The 27,500-nt window shown below is 46.3% G+C and overlaps 1 protein-coding gene and 1 long non-coding RNA gene across 3 annotated transcripts in view; one reads left to right on the forward strand and one right to left on the reverse strand.

The window, feature by feature from the left end:
• LOC147009853 (uncharacterized) overlaps positions 1-6,380 on the reverse strand; it is a 149,890-nt gene extending 143,510 nt beyond the window's left edge. The window contains exon 1 of the long non-coding RNA XR_015052810.1: positions 6,319-6,380. This is a non-coding gene — a long non-coding RNA (uncharacterized LOC147009853). The remainder of the gene's footprint in view (positions 1-6,318) is intronic.
• Positions 6,381-6,554: 174 nt separating this feature from the next.
• Positions 6,555-18,405, forward strand: LOC147009854 (uncharacterized). 2 transcript variants are annotated; one of them, XM_085861562.1, is made up of 8 exons: positions 6,555-6,594; positions 10,594-10,719; positions 11,012-11,137; positions 11,433-11,558; positions 11,852-11,977; positions 12,273-12,688; positions 14,647-14,749; positions 15,976-18,405. In XM_085861562.1, exons 1-8 carry the CDS (start codon positions 6,582-6,584, stop codon positions 16,773-16,775), a joined length of 1,836 nt encoding a protein of 611 aa, XP_085717688.1. In that variant the 5' UTR covers positions 6,555-6,581; the 3' UTR covers positions 16,776-18,405. The 2 variants fall into 2 exon arrangements, with proteins under 2 accessions (XP_085717688.1, XP_085717687.1); XM_085861561.1 differs by having other exon boundaries at positions 6,558-6,627.
• Positions 18,406-27,500: the final 9,095 nt, after the last annotated feature.

Raw genomic sequence — 27,500 nt, forward strand, 5'->3', positions numbered from 1 at the left:
CTCCCACAAGACGGCGATCGGACTAACACTGTAACTGACATGGATCAGTCAGGATCAGATTGACTGGATGAGTCAGTGGTGAGTACCGGTTACCATTACATTTTGATTTTATTCGATCCATCCAGTGACTGATTGACCTACCGATCATCCATGTATTCAGGGTGTGGGTGTGAGCATTGAGCCGTAGGTGTCGAAAAACAGTGCGCGATGGGTCGCTTACCGCGCGAATGAGATCGTCCTTAATTTGCCTCTCTTGTGCCTGCAATCTGTGCAGGCACGAGAGACAAATAAAGGACGATCATGTATATGTATCATCTTCCGTATCTTCCAAAAACGTTTGAAATTTGATGCCAGCACTATGCGATGTTAAGATAGGTGACACCTGTTGCTATAAGTCATCCTGTGCATAACATGACGTACCAAGCAGCCGTATATTCTACCCAAAGAAATAAGCATGATCCCAATGGGTGTTTTTGCCATTCGCAGGGTGGCTCCATCACCTCAACTCCGAGTATCGACCGTTGCATCATCTGTGAAAACGAATCGGGCGACAACTTGAGACCATTCACCGACCAAACTATAACCAAAATCAGGGACATATGCTCACTCTGCAAGACTTTCAAATCAGATAAATATAGGACTTTCACTGTCAAAGTGAGCTCAGTGACAACAGAGCATCAGTACCACCCATCCTGCTACAGAGCCTATACAGCGGTCAAAAGGAAGCGTCCAGACTCTACCAGCGTGGACGAGCCGCCAAGGAAGTTAACTCGAAGTGAATCGAACCTTCCGAAATTGAACGAACAAGGCCTGCTGAGAGGTTCATTTATGTTTTGCGGAAAAAAAACGCAAAGTCAAAGCGGGGAAGGAGGAGCCTTCGTTCCGTCTTTCAACAAAAGATGGCCTCGAAGCCCTGAAAGCGCGCGCAGCGCGTTCGACGAATGGCCACCTACATGGGCTAGTACTGAGCGGTGTCGACTTGATCGCCATGGAGGCAGAATACCATCGCTCCTGCCGCCGCAAATTTGATTACGAAACGGAAACAAAAGCTGAAACCTCGGCGGAAGCCCCTTCTCACAGGCATTACCATCAGCGCTTGCCAGCGCTGCTATTGCCACATATGTAGAAACGGAGGTTATCGAGAAACAGAAAAGCATCATGGCGTCCGATTAAATGGAGATTCACCGAGCTCAGTTCGTGGAAGCTGGGGGAAATTTGGAAGACGTGAAAAATTACCCTACACAGAAGTTGGTGGAAAAAAATGAAGAAAATTCATGGGTCAAGTCTGCAATCTTCACTCCTTGACCAAAGAAAAGGGCTGTTCCTGCACAACAGCAGTGTTGACAGTGAACAAGCTCGTCTGGAGCTGAACGATAACGCGGAAGACGCAAAAAGGATTGAGGTACTAAGATCGGCAGCTCTAGTTCTTTGAGCCGCGATACAGCAACTGCCGAAATCAAAAACACCTACCCCGCAAGCATCGAAAGTCTAAAGGAATCTGCTCCAAAAATACCGGAAGCATGAGAACTCTTTTTCTCTACTCTTATGTGCGGTGCTACCCCCTCATTTACTGATGATGAAAATGTGTGACGTAAGGTGCAGGCGATGGCATCGGACACCATCTTTAATGTCAGTCTCAGGTCCGTTAGACCCTGGAAGAACGTCACCATGGGATTGGGGTTCTCGGCTCTGACTGGTTCAAAGCTGGGCACAGAAATTCTCAGCAGGGAAGGTCATGCAATCAACTACACAGAAATTAAGGGGCTGGAGACCGAGTTCGCCTACGCTGTCACATCTGAGTACCGAGATGCCCCAGACGGCATCCATCCAGAACCTAACCTCGCAACGGCCTGCTCTTGGGACAATAATGACGCCAACATGGAGACTTTAGATGGAAAATCCACTCGACACGCTACAGTGGGACATATTTATCAAAATATTGTCACTGAAACGAACGAGCGTCACAATGTACGCACAAGAGAAGATCAATGTGGACGAAATAGGCGTAAGTTTACGGGTGACAAGCAGGAAGTACCACCTTTCTGGAAGCCCATCACTGCTGCAATCATCAGTTGCCCCAGCACTGCAGCCGAATATCAAGACGGTAGTGCGACGAGCCTGAGGTCGACGGTTGAAATTGTTCCGCGTGGAGCATTCATGTACTCATCCCTTCCAACAACCCTTGATTTCTGCTGTATTTTTAGGAGCATTACTGAGGCTTTGCCCATGTTAGCAGGATTCGTCTTAAAGTTCATAAAAGACAAACTGCCATTGCAGCGGATATGCTGCATGGATCCGATCGGTCGCTCCCCGACGAATAATGACGTTGTGCGAGAGACCATGGTTCGCACCATGAACCTGGCCAGAGAAACAAACCAGGAATTCGGCGTAGTTACGTACGATCTGGCCATTGCATCCAAGGCCTATTTGATCCAAGCGCTGGAGGCGCCAGTGTTCGACAAGCTCCACATCATGCTCGGAAATTTTCATATCGAACTGGCATACTATGGGGCACTCGGAACATTTGTTGATGGCTCCGGTATCACCGCGCTCCTAACGGACTCAGAGGTGCTCGCTAAAGGGTCTGTGGTCAGTTTCCTGAAAAGGAAATTCTACAACCGTTGTACACGACTCCATGAACTGTTCGCGACGGCGATGGAGAGGAAGTTATATGAGAGATTCATGGAAAACCTCCGTGATGAGGAATGTGATGATTTTGAGCTGACTTTCGCCAACGTACCGGAAGAGCCTGATCAAGCTATACATTATCTAAATGACCCATCTGTATTGGAGAAAGTTAAGCTGTACCAAGCTTTTTTCAGTGAATCACTGCAAGGAAACTTTGGCCCCACTGCACAGTACTGGACCATCGACATTTTCCTCGTAAACCGAGTGCATTGCGAACTGCAGCGATCGGTGCACATTAATGATGTAGAGGGCTACATCAAAATATTGGAGGTAGTGGTTGGCGTGTACTTCGCGCTGAACAGAGGGAACTACACTCGATGGGCCACTCTATTCCTGGGAAATTTTAAGAAAGCCCCTCCAAGAATTCGAGAGATACTGGATAAGGGGGCCTTCTCTATCCGGTGGACATCGAAGAATTTTTCACGCACAGCGGTTGATTTATCGCTTGAGCAAACTTACAATAGGGATGCCGCGTCAGCTTCGAAGGGAATCGTTGCTTTTCGCAACTCGGAGGCCGCAATGAGACGCTGGTCGCTGAACCGGAGCCAGATGACCATGGCGCTCACACAACTCAGGGAGATGTGTGGCTTAGAGAAGGGCGAGACCTCAGCAACAGACTCGGAAAGGACGGATTGCGAAGGATAATTCACATCTTGGCGCTCTAACTGCGTCGATCGAAGAGACTTGCAACCCGTTCCGTATCGAGGAACCAACGCTGATCCAATATCGCGACCGGGAAAGCTGCTTCATCCTCAACTTCCGAGTACTTGCTCTCTACCCTCGAGCGCGGAGAAATGGCGAAGGTTTTTTCCACAGCAAGTGGGAAGGCGATCCCAAGCGATTCTTCAAGCCAGTGAAAAGAATCCCGATTAAACATTTCGCGTCAGAAACACTAAAGACGAGAAGAACGGTCGTTGCAAAGGTGAGAAATGCGTTAAATCTTCGGGATGTATTCACGCGGATACTCTTGGTGGCGGCTAGAAACACCAGGCTTGATATGCGTACTTTACTGAGATATCCGATCACCGACTACCCAATGACTTCAGCACATCCGGATGGCACGCCAATCAAGACAGAAAAAGCCAGACTTCTCAAGAAGTTGGAGAGTCTTCAGGTTACCACCGAGGCATTCTCTGAGTTGGCCGCTGACGCTAAGATATTCGACGGAGGCCTGATCGTTCATTCCATGCTGTCACGAACTGAGGCTGGAACGACGTATGGCCAGATCGCCAGACAGATACTTGCGTCTGTCTGCACCGGCAGCGCTACTGAAATCCACCTATGCTTGGATCAATACCAAAAAGACTCCATCAAAGAGGGCGAACGACGACTCCGAGGAGCCGATGACCGAGAGTACGTCATAACAGGAAGTCATCAGACCACCAAGCACAGTGGGCAACAACTACTGAAGAACAGCATCTTCAAAAACGAGCTGGCGAAGTTTCTTCTCGGTGAGTGGTCCAAAGATGCGTATGGACCACTGCTACGTGGAAAGGAATTTTTCAAGTCCCACGGTGGACAATGTTACCGATACGCTTTCGACAATGTTCTCTGGAAGGTCACTACCACCGAGCCGCCGCACCTCCAAGCCGACCACAAGGAGGCTGATACACTGATCGCTTACCACCTCGCTCAGTGCACCGGTAATATTGTGATCCGGGCCTCCGATACAGACGTCTGCGTGATAGTACTTGGTCATCTAGCCAAGCTCCACCCAGAACTATTGGCTAACCTGAACGTTTCGCTGGACTGTGGTATGGGCAACGATCGACGTCTTATTGGACCTGAAGAATATCCTAGAGCAGCTAGAGGCGATTAGACCTGGTCTTCCAGCAGCACTGCCGGGGTTCCATGCTTTCACAGGCTCCGACTTCACCTCAGCTTTTTACAGGTTTGTGTACCTTCCGGCCTTGTTCTGTCCTAGAGTGAGTGTGATGAAAAATGCATTGTTGATAAAATGAAAGTTTCTTTATCCCCTATCATCCCCTGTTCGGTTGAGCTAGCGCAACCAAAGGGAATCCGAATTAGGGAGCGTCTGTCCTGGGGGGGGGGCCCAGTGACAAAGTTGTCTGACAGTGCTCCTTTTGTACTCAGGGGACCCCTTACTAGCATTCTGCGTTGGTTTTAGCCGTCCCGATGTTTGGTTGAGCTAGCGTGATTTTCGCGGGATGTAATTAGCGTCTGTCAATGGTATTCCAGCGGTGAAATCGTCTGTAATTGTTTATACCGTGTTACAAGCTATACAAATAATATCAGAAACCTACTTGGGGCCGTTCCGCTGCCAGGTTGAGCTCGCGCCGATTATGCGATTCGGATATTGACCACAGAATGTCAACCCAGCAGCAGTGTCCCGGCAGACGCAGAGTTCTGAGGTGAGAATGTCATCTGGCATCTTACCATGAGGACGGCAATTGTTCCCCTCTTCGGTTGAGCTAAGCCCCGCGGGCTCCTGCTCTATCTTGTTGTGTCTTTTTGTATGAGGGGCGTGCCACGCCCCTTGTGGGCGGAGCCACGTCACTTGTGGGCGGAGCAACGCCCACTTGAACTTTTTAGGTCATCTCTTCGAGCATGACCTAATAATATTGGTGTTGAGAGGAGAGGTGACGATCCGTCCGTCCGTCCGTTCACAATGAAGTTGAAGTGGGAGATCTGGCCATTAGTGATCCCGATAGAGGTCGATGAGACGTACACGATGGTATGACTTTCAAGGTCACCGAAGGTCAAGGTCAAGGTCACGAGGCCTTTGAAGTTGCGAAAATGACGATTTTCAAATTCTATCTCCTCCACCATTTCTCAAGCGATCTTGAATTTGATTGTAGCAAATGAATCTCTGGGACAATATCTAAATTTTGATCAGGCCGGATTTTCGATATTCGCTTTCGTGTCACGTGACTTCAAAGTTGGCAACAAATGCGAAAATGACGATTTTCAAAATCTATCTCCTCCGACATTTCTCAAGCGATCTTGAATTTTATTGTGGCATATGAATGTATGGGACAATATCTAAATTTGGTCAGAACGGATTTTGAATTTCGCTTTCGTGTCACGTGACTTCAAAGTTTGCAAAAACTGCCCTACCTTCAGGAGGCTATATATTTTCTCGCAGAGATGACCGTCACTCCCGCACGTGGGTAATTTTTATTTATTTATTTTTCTCGTTGTTTTTTTCCTCGATTTTTTTTTCTCGATTTTTTTTCCCGCAATTTCATTTCCTAGAAACTGTGCGTAATGTCCATAAGTACAACATATAAAAAAATCCGATTTGATTTGGTCAATTTTGACGGAAGAGATAGGTTTTTTACGGTCGGGCTTCCTCAATAATGGCCGCGAACCATCGTCACCTCACGGCGAGTTATAATTAAAACTTATCGACTTTTTCTGCTGCCACGACCTTTCCAGGGAGACAATTCCATGCATTAACTACTCTCTGAGTGAAGGTCCGCTGCCTGACGAACATCTTTACTCTCCTCTTCATTCCTCTCAGACCATGGCCCCGAGTCCCATCACCGTCCACTCTGTTGAATAATTCTCCACTCTATTAACGTCGATCATCGCCGACCAAGGTCCACATCCAACCCACGGTTTAACACTAAACTAACCGGATAACCACGAACCTCAATTAACACTTACCTCGTCATTCAACGTCTTCAAACGCCACGGTCAAAAATTCCCACCCCGCCCGTTCCGCCATCTTGGATCGAGAGACATTCGGATCCGTCATCAAAATGAATTGTGTTTTTTTTTTAATCCCACCACAGCTTAAGTGGGAAGGTATTCTATATATTTATACCTATATTTAGTGACCATTGCTGAGTGTTCACGTCATTTTGGTAAAAGTTCCAAAGAACTCCTACACCGATGATGACGTCACGCCACCACCTGTTCGTCACAAAATGGCTGCTCAAGGTGAACCCAAAATGTCGGAACGCGAGGATCCAGGTGTGTTTGTTTGGGTCAATAGATCAATCATTTAAAATGGGAAGGTACAATAAGTGTTTAATTTTAATCCAATTCGGTGAAGACCGAGTAAAGTGACGTCGAGGCCGATTATTCCTGATGCGTGAAACCCACGGCCAGGCTTGTACACGTGACGGGCTTTTCGGAACGCCGGACGTATTTTCCCTCCAATCATCGACGAGTAACTTCATGATAACGTTCTCCATGGGTTGCTGCTCCGATGGCGATAGTTTCGCGTCAATCGCTCAGGGGGTTTCGGAGAAAACGAATTTAAAAACGAGTCAAGATTAGAACGTGAGGTGGACGAAGAAGAAGAGTGAAGGCCTCGGTCGACGTTCTACAACATGGTCAAGGATGGTTGTGGGCGCCCATTACGAGTTATAAACGAGCCGACGTTGTATCGTTGTGTTCAGTGGCGGATCCAGAGGGGGGGTTGCAACCCCCCTTCAGCTGCTGAGTACGTCTCACTCAACCCTCCCTCCCTCCCTCAACACTTACCTCCCTCAACACTTACCTCCCTCAACACTTACCTCCCTCAACCCCCCCCCCACCTTCCTCCCTCCTTCAACTCCCCCCACCTTCCTCCCTCCTTCACACCCCCCACCTTCCTCCCTCCTTCAACACCCCCCCCCACCTTCCTCCCTCCTTCAACCCCCCCCCTCGTATGGGCTTCGCACTGTTGGCGCTCGCATGGGTATATTGCCACCCACTTTGCCTCAAAGCCAAAAATGTCAACCCCTCCCTTACCTGAGACCTAGATCCGCCCCTGTTGTTCCCTCTTAAACAGGTGTAATACACATGCACAAGCGGAAGAACGAATCACAGAACACCTGTATGACGGACACGTGCACAAGCGGAAGAACGAATCACAGAACACCTGTGTGACGGACACGTGCACAAGCGGAAGAACGAATCACAGAACACCTGTGTGACCGACACGTGCACAAGTGGAAGAACGAATCACTGAACACCTGTGTGATGGACATGTGCACAAGTGGAAAAAGAATCACTGAACACCTGTGTGACGGACACGTGCACAAGTGGAAGAACGAATCACAGAACACCTGTGTGATGGACACGTGCACAAGTGGAAGAACGAATCACTGAACACCTGTGTGATGGACATGTGCACAAGTAGAAGAACGAATCACTGAACACCTGCGTGACGGACATGTGCAAAAGCGGAAGAACGAATCACTGAACACCTGTGTGACGGACACGTGCACAAGTGGAAAAAGAATCACTGAACACCTGTGTGACGGACACGTGCACAAGTGGAAGAACGAATCACAGAACACCTGTGTGATGGACACGTGCACAAGTGGAAGAACGAATCACAGAACACCTGTGTGACGGACACGTGCACAAGCGGAAGAACGAATCACAGAACACCTGTATGACGGACACGTGCACAAGCGGAAGAACGAATCACTGAACACCTGTGTGACGGACACGTGCACAAGTGGAAGAACGAATCACAACACCTGTGTGACGGACACGTGCACAAGCGGAAGAACGAATCACGGAACACCTGTATGACGGACACGTGCACAAGCGGAAGAACGAATCACAGAACACCTGTGTGACGGACACGTGCACAAGCGGAAAAACGAATCACAGAACACCTGTATGACGGACACGTGCACAAGCGGAAGAACGAATCACAGAACACCTGTGTGACGGACACGTGCACAAGTGGAAGAACGAATCACCTTGACTTGACCGTGTTTACAAAAACACAAACAGTTCGAGATGATTCTGATCCATCTGATCCTGCCTCATGTGGCTCATGCAAAAAAAAACTTTATCAGCCAATCACTCGATGATCCGGCGTGACACAGGTGACCGAGGGGAGAGTGGCGAAGATGAGCCAATGTTTACATTCCGGATCTTCAGAGCAAAAGAAAAGGTGTGCAGATAAAGTGAAGGGGTCCAAATGAAAGTGCAACTACCTGTCCATACCTTTGTAATGAATAAAACGTTCACTGAATTAGTTTGGCTTTTTGGATGGTGACTCACCAGAAACAGGTTGTCAGGTGGCTCAACATCCCTGCGCTATGTGGGACGATGATCGTGATACAATAGTCGTCAAATCATTTTGTTATTTTTTTGGTTCCTGCTTGGCCGACTTACTGTCATCTTTTTGTTGTTGTTGTTGTGAAGCATTGTTGTTTTGTGTTTCAATAAACGTTACATATGAAAAAACATGAAAATGCTTTACCTCTGAATATTAACATCTTGGGTAAATTGAGCTGTGTGGGTGTGGGTGAGGTGAGGCACGACGTAGTCCTCAGTCTTTGCAACTTTAACAATACATACAGTGAGGAGTATTTCCAGAGGCAATTTCATTATTATTATTTTTTTTTTGTTTCATATGTAATGTTTGTGTAAAACACAAAACAACAATGAACTCACCGTAAAACAAAACAAAAGCTCACAAAACGAGAACGGTACTCGGTACAGTGCATACCTCCACCAGGATGAACAGTATACGTATTGTATCCCACCGATAGGTCTGATCTGAATCCGCACCTGAACCAAGACCGAATTGGCTCGTTCTTGTCACCGAACAAACTCATCCACCTAGTTTTGTCATAATCCGTTCACAACTTTTGAGATATCATGCTGTACATCGTTTATGCCCCCATCTTGTGAAGAATCACTTTAAAAATTCTCAGATCCTAATTCGGATCTTCACGAAAATCGAATCGATTTGTCCTTGTCAGACACCCAACGTGTCCACCAAGTTTCATCCAAATCCGTCCACAACTTTTTGAGATATCATGCTGTACATCGTTTTTGGCCCTATCGCTCAATGGTGAAGAATCATTTTTAAAATTCTAGTAGTCGGATCTGGATCCGGCTCTTCACCGATCTTCACCAAAATCTAATCAGTTCGTCCGTGTCACACACCCAACATGTGCACAAAATTTCATCTGGATCCGTCCACAACTTTTTGAGATATCCTGCACACAAACAAACAAACAAACAAACAAGAAAGATGTCATGCGGAGCACGATACTTGCAAAATCAATGAAACAAATTTGATCTCAAAAACAATTATTGCCGGTTGAATTGAATGACCAAATATGCAAATCTTGTTCAAATTTCCCGTAAACCAGATAAAAATTGAGGATTTTAGAAATTTGGCAAAGTTGTTGACCTTTGGCCTCGGTTGACATTCTGACCTCAAAAAAATAGGCTTCTTGCTTATGATGAACACTCCCATGTGGTCTGAAGATGGGTTTAAAATTGTGACCAATAGGCGATAAACATAAAATCAAACAGATAGAATAATGCACAAGACGAACCAATTTCGTTGAAAAATCTTTGAATTTCGCAACAAGCAGACAGGGGTGAAAACAACCTCCTTCCACCTTTGGTGGTGGAGGTAAAAATTAAAAATTCCATCCATTCCAATCCATTAGGACCATACTCTGTACAGAGCATCAGTGGTGCTGAAGCAATCTCCTGGACTAATGGGCACAATCCTGCATGAGTCACCACTCCAACACAGGATACTCAAATGGCTCAATCATCCCAGCAAGCTGGAACTCACTTTGCCAACCTTAGAAGTATGATAAGCTGAGTCAACCCCACCTGGTATTAATTCAACAGCCAAGCAGGATTTGAACTCAGGATCCTGGGATCCCAAGCCCACCACCCTCACCATTAAGCCAACATCAGGCTGATTGACAGTCGTAGTCCCGCCCTACCCCTCTGATCCCTTCCTATTCCTTCACAAAGGAATGCAGTTTTGTGTACTTTTCATAGAATCCGTTCAAGCTATTTCAATTATGATAGCAAAGGTGGATCCATCCATCCATCCATCCATTGGGACAATACTCTGTGCAGAACGTTGGTGCTTTTCTGCACCATCTCGACAAAGAGTTGCTCCGATGCCCTTTCTTGACTCGGGTTTAAACCCAATTTTGCCCTTTACTTCAGGTGAAGAACTTGATCTGCAGCTCACCGAGGAGAACGAGTCGGAGCTTCATCTTCCATCAGGACATCGTACTACTGATTCAGAAGAATCTGACGGAAGTTCCACCAGTCCTGGACAGCAGTGCCAATGTGTGTTTCGACAAACAGATTTTCCGGTTTTGACCAATCTTGGTTTTTTGCATTTATTGTTTTTTTCCACGATCTCGAGTACTGAAAAGTGATCCCTGTCTAGACGATTAGCTGAACATATCAGGTAACCTCTCGTATGTAGCCCAAGATACTTTTTTTTGGAGAAGATACTCCAATTTAGTTTGTATGTGGCGGGTGGGACCGGCATTTTTTTCTGCACCATCTCGACAAAGAGTTGCTCTGATGCCCTTTCTTGACTCGGGTTTAAACCCAATTTTGCCCTTTACTTCAGGTGAAGAACTTGATCTGCAGCTCACCGAGGAGAACGAGTCGGAGCTTCATCTTCCATCAGGACATCGTACTCCTGATTCAGAAGAATCTGACGGAAGTTCCACCAGTCCTGGACAGCAATGCCAATGTGTGTTTCGACAAACAGATTTTCTGGTTTTGACCGATCTTGGTTTTTTTGCATTTTTTGTCTTTTTTCCACGATCTCGAGTACTGAAAAGTGATCCCTGTCTAGACGATCAGCTGAACATATCAGGTAACCTCTCGTATGTGGCCCAAGATACTTTTTTTTGGAGAAGATACTCCAACTTTAGTTTGTATGTGGCGGGTGGGACCGGCATTTTTTTCTGCACCATCTCGACAAAGAGTTGCTCTGATGCCCTTTCTTGACTCGGGTTTAAACCCAATTTTGCCCTTTACTTCAGGTGAAGAACTTGATCTGCAGCTCACCGAGGAGAACGAGTCGGAGCTTCATCTTCCATCAGGACATCGTACTACTGATTCAGAAGAATCTGACGGAAGTTCCACCAGTCCTGGACAGCAATGCCAATGTGTGTTTCGACAAACAGATTTTCCGGTTTTGACCGATCTTGGTTTTTTGCATTTATTGTTTTTTTCCACGATCTCGAGTACTGAAAAGTGATCCCTGTCTAGACGATCAGCTGAACATATCAGGTAACCTCTCGCATGTAGCCCAAGATACTTTTTTTTGGAGAAGATACTCAAACTTTAGTTTGTATGTGGCGGGTGGGACCGGCATTTTTTTCTGCACCATCTCGACAAAGAGTTGCTCTGATGCCCTTTCTTGACTCGGGTTTAAACCCAATTTTGCCCTTTACTTCAGGTGAAGAACTTGATCTGCAGCTCACCGAGGAGAACGAGTCGGAGCTTCATCTTCCATCAAGACATCGTACTCCTGATTCAGAAGAATCTGACGGAAGTTCCACCAGTCCTGGACAGCAGTGCCAATGTGTGTTTCGACAAACAGATTTTCTGGTTTTGACCGATCTTGGTTTTTTTGCATTTTTTGTCTTTTTTCCACGATCTCGAGTACTGAAAAGTGATCCCTGTCTAGACGATCAGCTGAACATATCAGGTAACCTCTCGTATGTGGCCCAAGATACTTTTTTTTGGAGAAGATACTCCAACTTTAGTTTGTATGTGGCGGGTGGGACCGGCATTTTTTTCTGCGCCATCTCGCCAAAGAGTTGCTCCGATGCCCTTTCTTGACTCGGGTTTAAACCCAATTTTGCCCTTTACTTCAGGTGAAGAACTTGATCTGCAGCTCACCGAGGAGAACGAGTCGGAGCTTCATCTTCCATCAGGACATCGTACTACTGATTCAGAAGAATCTGACGGAAGTTCCACCAGCCTTGGACAGCAGTGCCAATGTGTGTTTCGACAAACATTGCTGCCAGAACCGGACCAAAAGTTCATGACAATGTGCCAGGAGCATTTCCATCTGATGATGCAACAAGAGCCACAGCAACAACCAGCAGGGCAGCAGCAGGCAACTGGAGTGCAGCTCCCACCGGATGTGCAGCTCCAGGCCAGCATGGTATCGACCGTAGTCTGGTTACCAGTGTACCTGGAGGGTCCGGCCCATGATCCACAGGCCAGCAACTCAAATGAGTCGAAGGCCCATTTTGAACTAATCTGTTGTGACTCAACGGTATTTCAGGTGGTGTATTACACTTGCTTAATGGATATTGTGTCGTACTTTTGGTCATGTTTTGTTTGCACTTTCAGTTCTTTCACGACTGCGTTGTCCCGGTTCCTTTTTGTCATTCATCATGTCTCTCATTTTTATGCCAATTCCCCCTGATGCAATTGCATAACAAAATGTTGATCATGTGTTTATGTGCATATGTATGTTTGTTTGTATGTTTGCATATAGCATGGCCTGGCAAGATAGCCAAGATGTATGCATACTCCTTTTGAGTAGTCTATCCTGGGGTTAAATCTCGACCCTAGCTATAAACTCTCATCCTGGTGTTTCGCAGGCAGGGCACAGGCCTCGTGTTGGCATAATGGTTAAGGTGGCTGCCTTAAGATCCTCAGGTCTGGAGTTCAAACCTCTGTCGAGCAATTGAATTAACACTAGGTAGGTTTGATTCAGCCTGTTCATCTTTCCGACGTCGGCAAAATTAGTACCAGTGTACTGGAAAAACAGGAGCATCGCATCAGCGGCACAGCTGCACCCCCAGTCAATGATGCAACTTACAGCCTTTTGCTGCGTACGAATGATTATGAGTAGCAGGCAGTGTGAGGCATCCATCCCATCCATTGGGACCATACCCTGTGCAGAGCGTTGGTGCTGCCTAAGCAGTCTCCTTGGCTATTGGGCACAATCCTGGACGGGTCGCCACTCTGACACAGGATACCAGCATGCTGGCACTCATTTTTGCCGACCTCAGAAGGATGACAGGCAGAGTCAACCCCACCTCGTATTTATTCAACAGCCAACCTGCATTTGAATTCAGGATCCGAGGATCCCAAGCCCACCACCCTAACCATTAAGCCAACATCAGGCATAGTGTGAGGCATCAGTTGGATGGATGTGAGTTGAGATCCCATGGTGCTTTTCACCAAGATTGGGCGAGATATCGCCGGCACCCTCAACAAATTCCAAATTCCTGTCCTAATCATTAGGAGACACTGCATCACCACTACATCCATGCCTCAGTGAGGTTACAACCAGCAGAAGTCCATAAATGAACATGTAAAAAAGACAAAATGTCGTAGCCCCCGTTTTTTTAGTAATTTTGCTGTACGGAGTTAAAGGGCGAGCCCATATTTATGTACAGCTCAGATGGCCACCAGTCGGCCATCTTTGATCAGATCACAAAATAAAGTGAGGTGCACGTGTATGCTGTCGTGTACCGTGTGTGCTTGTGCCAAGTTTGAACAAACTCGGACCATGCATGTCTGAGAAATAGTTGGGGACATATTTAAGTAACAAAATGGCCACCAGTCGGCCAACTTGGATTTGAGCTCGAAAAAAAAATGACGTGCTTATGCAAGCCATTATTCATTATCTGTGTGCCAAGTTTGAACAACATCAGTAAATTTACTGCATTTACTGCAATGTACATCAGTGAACAACAACCAGTTATGGATGTCTGAGAAATGATTGAGGATGTGTTCAACATCGGGGTTGTTTTTTTTACAACTAAAATGGCCGCCAGTCGGCCACCTTTGTTCTCATCGCGAAACAAAATGACGTGCATATGTATACCATCATGTGTTGTCATTGTGCCAGGTTTGAATAAAATTGGTCCATCCGTGTCCGAGATATTGTTGCGGACGCACGCACGCACGGACACGAAAATCGAGGCCAAATCCATAAGCCCCAGTTTCAGACCGAGTCTGACAGGGGGGCTATTAATCCAGGTCCAACATGCATTTGACAACAACGACCGAATTAGTTGTGTGAAATATGTTTTTGGTTAAAGTGGGACAACGAGAGAGTGTCACTCAGGTGGCAGAGCGGTCGTTTAAAGTCTGTCAATGTGTACCTGCTGTCTTACATCGAACAAAGTAAGCTATACGTGACTCCAAGAGACATGTTGTACTGTACGTAACAAATCAGCAAGTGTATGCAAACTTTAAAAATGTCCGATGCGTTGTTTGTCTCAGCCCGCAGAGGGGACCGTGGAAGAGAATGACATCCTGCATCCAATAGCACCTGTCTCACCCACAGGACATCCACAGCACGTCGGATTTCTGCACACAGCTCAATGTAAGGAAAAAAAAACACCCTCTTACACCTCTAACATTCCATGTACGGGAATATATTTCCGGCTTTGTTCTTCTCATAGCTTACCTTTCTTCGGCAAACCATCAGCCTCAACTGCTATCTCAACTTATCCTCACCGAGGAACCTGCTCTTCAACGCAGCATTTATATTTGTTTTGCCTTTTCTAACTTTTATTTCCTTTTTGTTTTTTTACTCCGACAGGATGCTGCGTAGGTAGCACACTTACCTTTGACATAGGTAGCACATTTACCTTCACACTTACCTAAAGGTCCGACAGGATGCTGCATCGGTGACACACTTACCTTTGAGCTGGCTAGTCTGGGTTTGTTTTCCAATCCGACACAAACCGTCGGGTCGATGCTTCGCAGGTGGGACCTTGTATCATTGAGTGTGCCTTCCCTCAGATGGACGTAAAGCACAATGTCTGCCGGCATTACTTGCTAGCCACGGTGTCTTTCACGAAGAGTAGGCGAGTTGTCGCCGGCACCCTAAACAAATTACAATTGCCTGCTCTGACTTACAGAAGGCACATCCGTGCTCCCAGCAATGATGCAATTCAGCAGACACATACTGCACACGAATGAATGAATGAATGACGAGAAAAAGGGTTGAAAAAAGAAACCCCGATTAAAAGGAATGAGTGACAGTTCCACTCACCCTGTTGTGATGTCAGCCTGTTTACTGCTATGTAGCAGGTTCTGCCAGGCATGTTGAGTGGCCCCACTGTAAGGCAACAGCGTTTCAGTGTGACTTGTTAATTTACCTTGTAGTAATGTAGTTATTCTGGTGAGGTAGTTGAGATCATGATGAGCTGCAGAAGCACTGCAGGGAAAGTATTTTTTTGTTTTGTTTTTTTAAAATCCATTTTTTCCGCCTCTACGAGATCGAGGTTCATGGAAGAGCTTAACGAACACCCAGCTTAACGTCCATCCGACGGATGGCACACACCTTGATGCCTCCACCTGCCTGTAAAACACCAAGATGACAATTTATACCTGGGTCGACAATCAAACCCAGGCTGGATAGCTCAGAAATGAGTGTGTATAGCTCCGGGCTATCTCGCTAGGCTTTGGGGAACGTATTTGACTCATTCTCTTCATCTCAAGGCTTTAACCCTTCGTGAATGTTTAATAATAAGTCTTTAAAAGTAATTGATTTTAAAAAAATTTGTCTGTTGACCCTTTTCTTCTTCTTCCCTTGTCATTCAGCTTTCAATGCACCAAGTGCCGATGAAGATGCAGCACCAGCAGGAGGATTTACTCCAAGGGCCGCAGAAATGGTGTCAGTGGAAGAAATTACAGAAGCTGCTGCTTATCAAACAGTGGGGGTGGCAGAAGCAATCAAAGTGTCTGACACTGCAGGAGCAAATGATGCAGAAATCATAACAGGAGAGGTGATAAATCAGCTTGTGGCAAAAGCACAGGTAGCTACATCTTCTGCAGTTGAACAAGTAGAAAGAGTGATAAAAGCAGCAGATATCATAAACACAACCTTGGTGAATATGGTGGAAGCGTCAAACGCTGCCAAATCGCTCGTATTGGAAATAAATATATTGGCAGAAGAAGCAAGAGCAGAGGCAGAAAGATTAATTGAAGTCGCAGAAGCAACAGAAGGGGAAGCGGCAGCAGCTCAGGAAGCTGTCGTGAAAACAGCGGGTGCAGCGATGGTAGAAGGTGCAGACACAGCAGCTGTGGAAGGGTCTACCAAAGCTGCACTTTACACGAGCGCAGCGAGAGCAACGAAAAAAGTAGCAATTGTAGTACAATTGCAGGCATTAGCTCTCGTCATTGCCGAAGACACAAAAGCCGAAGTGAAAACATTTGAGGCCATATTAAAATGCATCGAAATACAGGTTGAAAGAGCTACGAAGTATGCAAAGAATGCAGAAAGAGCAAGAGTAGCAATAGCATCATTCGGCGCTGAGGATGAAATGACAACAGAGATCGAAGAAATAACAACAGAAGTCGCTTATCTGAATGCTTGTGCAGCAGATGTGCAGTGGCTGTGATACTGTCGCATCTCAACAGGAATTTTGGCCCAACATCACAAACCTGCGACAAATGATCAGAACGTTTTTGTTGTTTGGAAACTAGAGGGTAAAATGGTTTAAGTTTACCGCCACAAAGCATCGAAACGCAGTGACGTTTTGGGCTTTACCCTTCGTCGGAACTAAAAAGCTAGTACGTGGGGTTTTAATCCCGTCTCCCCGCATCATGAGCAATCAGATGGAAATTGACACTAGACAGCCCACCCGGCCTCGATTTCCACTATAGCATCTGGGATTGGCCGATCCATTAAAAGCCTAGTCGTCGTCTTGATCAACACAGGCACGAAAGTTGGGTCTGAGAGCAGGTGGGATCCCGTCCGCGGAGACAGCCCGGCACTGCGGAGAAGCTCCATGTATCCTCCTGGCAGCCGAGTTGATATCGCAGTCCAAGCAATTTCCTGATGTTTGTCCATCGTACCTCAGTGTTGTTTGTCTTTTATTTCATATTTAGTGTTCAAATTGCATGTTCTGTGCTTCGTACTTACAACATCCCCCATGGGCCTCGTTAGATACCGTAGAAAATAGTGATACTAGTTGCACAGAGTTACTAGGAAAGGATTTCTGTTTCATCGTTGAATATAACTTGCTTGTTGGCAACATGCCGTACGTCTTAGTACCTGTGAAACTTGTGGACGATGTAGTTTGTAGATATTAGTCTAATCCTCCTAATATTACGAGGACAAGTCAATAAATACACTTTACTGTTACGAAGAGTGCATGCGTATCATACATTGGTCTTTGTGTGAAAAGACAGAACAAGTGCGAGTCATTTTTTTTGACCACTTAATACCCGGCTTCTCCGAGTGTGGTGCTGGTAATTGTGTTGCAATCATAAAGCACGAGTCATAAAGATGGCTGCCCCCATGACAACGACTGTGCACCATTATGGAGCAGCGAGGAATCAAGGTTTCCACTTAGTGAAGGTATCTAAATCAAACCACGTGACATTATTCGTGGAATGACTGCACAATGTGGTACGAACAATATGTGTCAGAAAAATATGTATGAGTGGTGGGAAACGGTTTTGTAACGGATGCGTCTGCGTGATGAACACCGGGCCTGGGCAGCCATTGTCTGCTGCGACAGAAGACTTTACCATCCTTTTTGAAACCGATCACACCAATCGTAAAAAAAAAAATTCTGTGACATCCAGTTTGTAGCAACGTCACTTGCTTTGACACCTTCACGAAGCAGAAACCTAGTTACAACTCCTTGTTCCTCCGTAGTGGTGCACTCTAGTCATGGGACAGCCATCTTCATATAGCACAATTACTAGCACCACACATGGGGGAAGTCGAGTACTAAGTGGTCAACAAGTGACTCACACTTGGCCCTGCAGTATAACACGTATGGACAAAAAGTGACAATAAATTCAATAAATGTATTGACTTACCTAGTGGAAGTGTGATGTGATAGTTGTTAATTTGTTTATTCCATGAAGCCAAAGGCCTCAATGACATCAGCTTAAAAAGCTTCGACACTTGCTCATTGTTTGTTTTTTTTCAACTCCTCTAAATCCTGTTCGAAAACCTGAGATTTGTTTGTATGAGTTTTTTCGTAAACAAAATAAAAGTTCTTCATGTAAAACGAACGTGAAATGTGAGTCTTATTTTACGTGACGTTTCAAAGATGAGCTGTAGTTTTGCAGTGGAGCAGAGGCTTGGGCCTTGAGGGTAAGTAAGGGGAGGGATAACTACAGAGGATGGAGATGGCTGATGGGGATCTCTCTCTGAGGGAAAGGAAGAGGAGTGAGGATATCAATAACTTTTCTCCCACAGGATGTTTCCGATTCCTCTGTGTCTCGTCTCCGTTCTGCTTTGACAGGATCCTCCCCCGCTGGGTGTCAAGAACACCATTGCTGATTGTCCATTGGCCTTACTAACCCCTCCAATCCTTCTAGAATACCTCTGGCTGCGTATACCTCTCCACAACTATTTAATGTTTGTCTGTGTGGGATACCATCCTGTCATAAGGTCATCCACCTAATGATCTCCTCCTTTAATGGCCACAATGATTCCCAGGTTCTTGTGGGGTTGGCCGGCGAGGAAGCTTGACCAAAGTATTTCACGAACCGCCTGGCCAAGCTTGACGTTTGACTAAGGTTTGGGCAGGAACTTGAAATGGGATATTTAACATCCACTAACTAATGCCAGCAGATGAAACACCTGTTTAACATCCATCCAAGAGACGGCACACACGTTGATGAATCACACCACCTGTGAAACACCACTATGACAGTTTGTAGCGAGGCTCAGATTAAAACCCAGGCTAGACAGCTTGTACAAGACAGAGAGACGAGACAGTCTCTCTGTCTTGTACCACCTCCTTTCTGGTCTTGCACCCTCTGCTCTTCCCATGTTTTGTCCCCTGCCCTCAGGTTTCTGGAGGGTGCACGCAGTCCAACAGCATCCCCCTTCTGGTGGAACTCCCAAAAACCCAGGATCACTCTCATCTCGAATCATTCATCCGTCCTTTTTTCCCACCTGTGGAACCAGCTTCCACATTCTCTTCAATATCATTCTTGACTCTAGGTCTTCAAGACAGCTGTTCACCACCATCTAAGATTATCCCCCATCCAAAGCCATGCTTTTCTATCCCTGTTAACCTTTCACCTCGAAATGACAAAGCAAAGCTGGTCTTCAAAGCCAGCCACAGACTAGGCAAACTCCGTAGATCCAAGTCTTTCCTTGAAAAAAATCAGACCTACTCACATCATACAAGGCTTTTGTCTGTAGATCAATGGAGTATTGCTCTCCCTGATTGGCTGGCATCCTGGCATCACATATGTCTCCTGCATTCTGTGCACTATAAAGCTCTCAACATAATCGGATCAGGTGTGCCTGTTTTCACATCAACAGCAGGTCGGTGGTCACTGTTCTTTTTACCACCTCTCCTACAATATTGCTCCTGTCCTCTCAGTTCCTCGACGCTCCCCAGCAACTCCAAGACGTGTGCGGCCTTCCAATACCCTCCTTCTGATTAGACTTCCAAAATCCCGGCTGGCCGTTATTTCCCACTCTTCCCTCCAGGGCTTCAATCAGGTAGTGCACCACCTCATGTCATCCTCCATCCAGACACATGATCTGTATTAGCCCTTGTAACCCACCCCCTTACATGCTGGGTTCAATTTTTCCTCTGCTTCTTTCTCTCTTCCATTGCTGTTATTTTTTCCCCCTTGTTGATTGTGCCCAATTGTTGATCCACTCTCTGACTGCCAATATAACCCTGCTCTTCCATGATCGTTGCTCTTCGAGAAAGAACAAGAATGATGGCACTGTAGTCACAACCTGCGATCCAAAAAAAAATTATAAAAATCCAGGTAGTAGGTAGTGTGTAATCAGCAGAGGCCGACAGGCCAAATGTGTTCAGCCCACCAGAAAACCAAGTTGGTGGCCATATCATTTTGTTTGGGTGCCATGGTGGGTGGAGTCAAGTGACCAATGTGGGTGTGGTACGGCAGCTGTCTGACCAATGGGTAGACATTTCAAAAATCGAGCCCCAACAACAACAGCAATGCGAAGTTCTTGTAGAACTGAGACATGTCACAGGTAAAAATCAGAGGGTGGCCATGAGTGAAAAGGCACGGTTGGCACCTTTGAGTGGTTGAGGCAGCTGCTTCGGAGTGAGAGCTGGGAATGTGCTCAAGCAGACCTTTGATATAGATGCAGTTGGCAGGAGGAGAAGCCTGCGCAGATAAAAATTGAGATGGTGGAGATGGAGTTCAGAGTTGGGGATGCAGAGAGAGGATACACGGCATAGTGCGGTGTGGAAAGGGGAAACTCATGAGGCAACTCCAGAAGATTATAAGAATAATTGGTGCCATTAAAGTAATGGTAGTCGTCACTTCAGTTGGTGAAACGTCAATTAAGTTGGTAAGCTGCACGCAATCTCCCAGAGGGGTGTGTTCTGTGAAGTAGCACCATGGGGGGCTGCCTCATCATCTGGTGCATAATCTCGGGCCCCTTCTCTCCCCGTTCATGAATGGTGCCGCACCGAGCATGTGATTCTGGTAGGCCTTTCCGAGGCCTCCAGTTTGTATTGCTTGCGCCACCTGAAACACTCCTTGTTTGTCTAGCTGCAAGTTACCTGAAGCCCTTCACACTCTCTTTATTCTACTGTGGACGAATCATCTGCGACACCCCCATCCTGATCATGTTTTCCAATTTTCTTCATTCGTTTTTACACGCAGGGGCCTTTCCTTGGTTTCTGGACATGACCCGTCCCCTTTGGTGTTTATGTATGTGTATATATATATATATATATATATATATATATATATATATATATATATATATATATATATGTATATATATATATATGTATATATATATATATATATATATATATATATATATATATATATGTATATATATATATATATATATATATATATATATGTATATATATATGTATATATGTATATATATATGTATATATATATATGTATATATATGTATATATGTATATGTATATATATATATATATATATATATATATATATATATATATATATCTGGGTGTTGGCGCAGTGGTTAGGGCAGCGGCTTGGGATCCAAAAGGTCCTGAGTTCAAGCCCCGTTGAGCCACTGAATTAATACACCAGGGGGTTAACTCAGCCTGTCATCCTTCCGAGGTCGGCGAAATGAGTACCAGTATACTGGGCCGGTGTCTACCCCGGTTAAAATAGGTGTACCATATCCCTGTGTCGTAAGAGGCGACCAGGGTTGCGTCAGGAAGGGCATCCGGCGTAAAACATGTGCCAAATCACTATGCGGATCATACGGATGATCCGCTGTGGCGACCCCGAACGGGAGCAGCCGAAAGAAGAAGAAGAAGATATATATATATATACATATATATATATATATATATATATATATATATATATATATATATATATATATATATATATATATATTATTATTATTATTATTATTACAGTTGTGGAAATTCACAGAACACCAGTCAGGTTCCCCAGAGGTCAGTTATTTCGGTAAGTGAGTGTTCCAGGTTAGAATTCCCCACTGATGTATAACTGGCATTGTTCGTGTGCCGGGCTGTGCATCTTTGAGTTAGCCATTATTCTTTTTCTATCTTTTATTTTAAACAAACAACATATATATTGTTACAGTTGTGGAAATTCACAGAACACCATTCAGGTTTCCCAGAGATCAGTAATGTCAATAAGTGTGTGTTCAGATTAGATTTCCCCACCGATGTCGAAAGGATTTTATTCGTGTGACCGGGCTGTGATCTTTGAGGTAGTATTATTCTTTTGCTATCTTTATTTTGGAACAACTGCATCTCAACAACCACAACCGCATCTCAAACAACCACGCCATCCCCAACACAGCGCCAACCATGACATCTCCTCAACAACATCTCCACAAACAAACAACATCGCCTCACCTTCATCTCCATTGCGCCGCCATCTTTTCGCCAGCCACGGCGAATCCCAATGAACAGCATCTCCGCGACAGATGCGGGGACTCCCTCGTTGGGGCGGGAGCCGATGATTTCCACAACGTCCGCGTGGTAAGGATGATTCCTACAACGTCCGCGCATGTTCGCATTTCATGACGAGATCGGATCAAAATGCCAAAAGGGGCGGAGCCAGCAGGGGGTGAAAGGTTGAAGGTGGAAGATCAAACTCACCCCCCGGACTCCATAAAAAGGCGCGCTGGAACGCCAAGCGAGCAGTCTGTCTGGAGTCGAGCAGGAGTCGGGGTGGAGAGCGCCAAGGTTCGAGTCCAGTGGAGGGCAGTCAGGGTCATCGGAGGGCAGCGAAGCCTGGAGCGCAGCCAAGCCTGCCGTACCGTGCCGAACTGTGGGTCGGTGGAGACGGCTAGAGAGAAGTCGCCAGCCAGTGACAGAACAGTCCGAGAAAACGCCGAGGAACGGGCGGGCTCGTAAAAGAGCGTCAACTCTTGGAAGAGCAAAGGCCCGTTCGTTCCTCTGAGGCGTCATCGGATAGGCCTGATCAACCAGGCCGCATGGTGGGGTTGGGCCAACCGAGTCGCAGTTACACCAACTGCCGTGTTGACGGAACATCGAGGGCCGCCCAGCGAGTCACCACGAGGGTGGCAGGTAACCAGCACGGTCTCACGGAGCTCCTTCGGTCTCCACAGCTCCGCGAACATTAAAGGCCTACGGGCCCTGTTCTTACCCTTTCCTTTCCTGGGATTTTCTTTGTATGGAAGTTCTGCCGCCGTGTCCGCTAAGTAGAATTGTGGTTCAGTGATTGTGTACATAATAAATAGATATGGCTGCAGGTCTTTGGTTTGCTCGTGTCTTGTCCCGACCCCCATTCGTTGCATTCATTGCATTGCATACGTGCTTTTTTTCTGCATTGCTTCATTGACTGCAGAGGTGACAAATAAATGTCATTGTTTGAATGTTCACCTGCTCGTTGCATTCCCTTCCTCCATTGAGCTGCTGTAATTGCGTTCGGAATAAATAGCTGGTTGTTAAAACCGATAAGCTAATCGGGTCAAACGGGGCTTGGCGATAATACACCGCTCGGCAAATCGCAAACGAAGCGAGCTGCTTAAGCGGCTCGTTTCCAAGCAGGTCACGTTGAGGTACAATTTCTCGGTAGTCTGTCCACGTGAATAATTAGGTAAATCAACCATTCGGGGATCTGACCCTGTAGCGTGTGGGTAGAGTATTGACAAGGTTGTGGTGTGCTTAAAAGCACACCCGTAGCTGGATTTCGGCGTTGATCCGAAAGTTGCGACGAGGATTGTCACGGTCGGTGGGCGCGTACAGTTGCGAATTAGCTAAAAGTGGTCGCCCGCACGCCGGCGGGCGAGATCCACAACAACATGTATATATATTGTTGTGGTTGACCAAATTCGCAAACCACCATTCAGGTCCCTCAGGTGAGATATCTCTGTAAGTATATGTGTAGTTAGGCCCAAACCCGTTGTTTCGAGGGAATAAATGTCATTCAGTCGGGCTGCGACTCTTCAGGATAGCCGTTTTTCTTTTACTATCTTTATTTTGGACCAGCCGCCATTACTACCACCACCAACCACAACGCCGCTTCACAACAACCACCAACCACAACGCTGCTTCACAACAACAACCACCAACCACAACGCCGCTTCACAACAACCACCAACCACAACGCCGCTTCACAACAACCACCAACCACAACGCCGCTTCACAACAACAACCACCAACCACAACGCCGCTTCACAACAACAGCCACGACCTTAACCGTCACAACTCGCCACCATCGCATCACCGTCATTCCCACGCCACTTGTGGGCGCCGATGCTGGACTCGTGCGGGGCGCGCACCGAGCAGCGTGTTCAGAGACATTACAGACTTCCCGAGAAAAACGGATCAAAAACAACTCACGCCCACTTCTGTTCCGTCCTATCGGCGAGCTGGGGCGATTTTGCCCCGCCTCCAGGGCGTTGGAGTGAGGACGCTATATGCAAATTCATGGATCAAAAAGCATTCACGCCCACTTTTCCTCGGTCCAATGGGGAGCCAGTTAGAGAGGGGAAGGGTCGGAGGCAGAGGGTCAAAGGTGAAGGAGCGAAGCCACGGGGCTTATATAAACGGCTGCGTTCGTCAGTAAAAAGTTGAGAGTGGTGCGTTGGAACGAGTTGTCGGTGGAGCTGGGAAGAAGAGTCAGAGTTCGGAGGGGAGAAGTCAAGAGTGAAGAGTTGGGACGAGCCAAGAGAGGAGACGGAGAGGGCGATTAGACGGAGCTGTGGAGAGGTGGCGGCGGCGAAGGCGGACGAGGGGGTGCTCGCGTCGGTGCCGGGAGCTGCAGAGGGAGAGGCCAGCAACGCGACCGAGGTCGAGGAGGAGACGCTCGTCGCGGGACCCGAGACAGGGTGATATCCTCCTCCCTCCCCGAGCATCAACAACCCCCTCCTGTTTCCCCCCGTGCTGAGATAGTGCGACAAGGGGGCCCCTTTCCCACCCCCTACCAGACACTGTCCGCGAGGCCCGCGGAGTTGAGGCGCCACCGCCACTTTGCGTCTCATCATCAGACGGTAGGCCCGACACGGTCTCGGCCCCAGGCCCGCCTACCCCCCTCATCCTGGAGGGTGGTTCTTTTTCTTTTGCTTTGGGAATATGTGTTGTCGGCGCCGTCTGTGAAGTAAAATTGTATAAGTGTTGCCGTGTGCTCGGTAGTCGGATAGCTCTGCATTGTGTTTCTCTTTTATATTTGCTTTTGTGTAATATTGTGTTTCTTCTCCTTTTACATGTGCTTTTGGTGTAATTGTATATGTGTGCTTCCCGTTCATCGCAAAATAAATGTGAGTTATGTTGAACTGTTTTCCCGCTTCGCTTCGTCTTTTCTTTCATTGAATCTCCATCTTGCTTCACGTAAAGGGTTGGTCGTGGGCTAAAACGCCCGATAATTAATCGAACCGTCGAGGCCGACGAATAACACCGCTCGGTTATCCCGATAGTACGGAACGGGTCGCTTAAAGTGGCCCGTGTCCGAAGTCAACCTGCGGTGAGGTGCGATCGCCCGGTCTACCCTCCGTGTGGGTACTTAGGTAGGTCGAATTTGGCGAGCAACCCTATCCCACGCGGGGGCCGATTGGCACGATCGTGGTGAGACCGAAAGGTCCACCCGTGACTCGTTCCCTGCGTTAGTCCGAGAGGGTCACGACTGGATTGTCCGTCCGGTGGGCGACGTGCCGCGATTCGAGTTACGTGGCCGTCCGCACGCCGGCGGGCGCGAATCCGCAACAATATATATATACATATATATATATATATATATATATATATATATATATATATATATATATGTATATATATATGTATATATATATATATATGTATATATATATATATGTATATATATGTATATATATGTATATATATATATGTATATATATATATATATATATATATGTATATACGTATATGTATATATATATATATACACGTATATGTATATATATATATATATATATATATATATATATATATATATATGTATATGTATATATATATATATATATATATATATATATATATATATATATATATATATATATATATATATATATATATATATATATATATATATATATATATATATATATACGTATATGTATATATATATATATATATATATATATATATATATATATATATATATATATATATATATATATATATCGTCTTCTTTCGGCTGCTCCGTTGGGGGTCGCCACAGCGGATCATCCATCTCCATTTCGCTCTATCCTCCACATCTTCCATTGACACACCAACCACCCGCATGTCCACCCTCACCGCATCCATGAACCTTTTCTTTGGCCTTCCTCTTCTCCTCCTACCTGGCGGCTCCATCCTCAGCATCCTTCTCCCGATAGACTCCACTTCCCTCCTGTGCACATGTCTAAACCATCTCAATCTCGCCTCTCTCACTTTGTCTATAAACCGTCCTACCTGCGCTGTCCCTCTAATATACTCATTTCTTATCCTATCCATCCTCGTCACTCCCAACGAGAATTGCAGCATCTTTAACTCCGCCACCTCCAGCTCCGCTTCCTATCTTTTTGTTCGCACCACCACCTCCAAACCATACAACACATAGCTGGTCTCACTACCGTCTTATATACTTTCCCCTTCACTCTTACAGCTACCCTTCTGTCACAAATCACTCCTGCAACTCTTCTCCACCCACTCCATCCTGCCTGCATTCTCTTTTTCACTTCTCCACCACACTCTCCCTTACTTTGGACAGTTGATTCCAAGTATTTAAACTGGTAGGCTTTTGACGATCCCTCTCCCTCCAGATCATGATGTCATCCGTGAACATCATAGTCTATGGAGACTCCAGTCTGATCTCGTCCGTCAACCTGTCCATTTCCATTGCAAACAGGAAAGGGCTCAGAGTCGATCCTTGGTGCAATCCCACTTTTACCTTAAACCGGTCCGTCATTCCGACCGCACACCTCACCGTTGTCACACTGTCCTCATACATATCCTGCACCATCCTCACATACTTCTCCACCACTCCCGACTTCCTCATACAATACCACAACTCCTCTCTTGGCACCCTATCATAAGCTTTCTCGAAATCCACAAACACACAATGTAACTCCTTCTGGCCTTCCCTCTCCTTCTCCATCAACATTCTCAAAGCAAACATTCCATCAGTGGTGCTCTTTCCTGGCATAAACCCATATTACTGCTCACAAATCGTCACCTCTCCTCTCAACCTAGCTTCCACTACTCTTTCCCACAACTTTATGGTGTGGCATAACAACTTTATCCCTCTGTAATTTCCACAGCTCTGCACATCACCCTTGTTCTTGAAGATCGGAACCACTACACTTAATCTCCACACCTCCGGCATCCTCTCACTTTCCAAGATTTTGTTGAACAATCTGGTTAACAACCCCACTGCCATCTCTCCTAAGCACTTCCATGTCTCCACTGCTTTGTCATCCGGGCCAACTGCCTTTCCACTCTTCATCTTCTTCATAGCAGTCCTCACTTCATCCTTACTGATCCACCCCACTTCCTGATTCACTATCTCCACTTCTTCCAACTTTCTCTCTCTCATTTTCTTCATTCATCAGCTCCTCAAAGTACTCCATCCACCTTCTCAACACACTCTCCTCACTCGTCAGCACATTCCCATTTGCGTCCTTTATCACCCGAACCTGCAGCACATCCTTCCCAGCTCGGTCCTTC

Source organism: Eptatretus burgeri, chromosome 17 (genome assembly GCF_056783735.1).
Source record: "Eptatretus burgeri isolate ZD-2024b chromosome 17, Ebu_testis_v1, whole genome shotgun sequence".
Classification (NCBI taxonomy): Eukaryota; Metazoa; Chordata; class Myxini; order Myxiniformes; family Myxinidae; genus Eptatretus; species Eptatretus burgeri.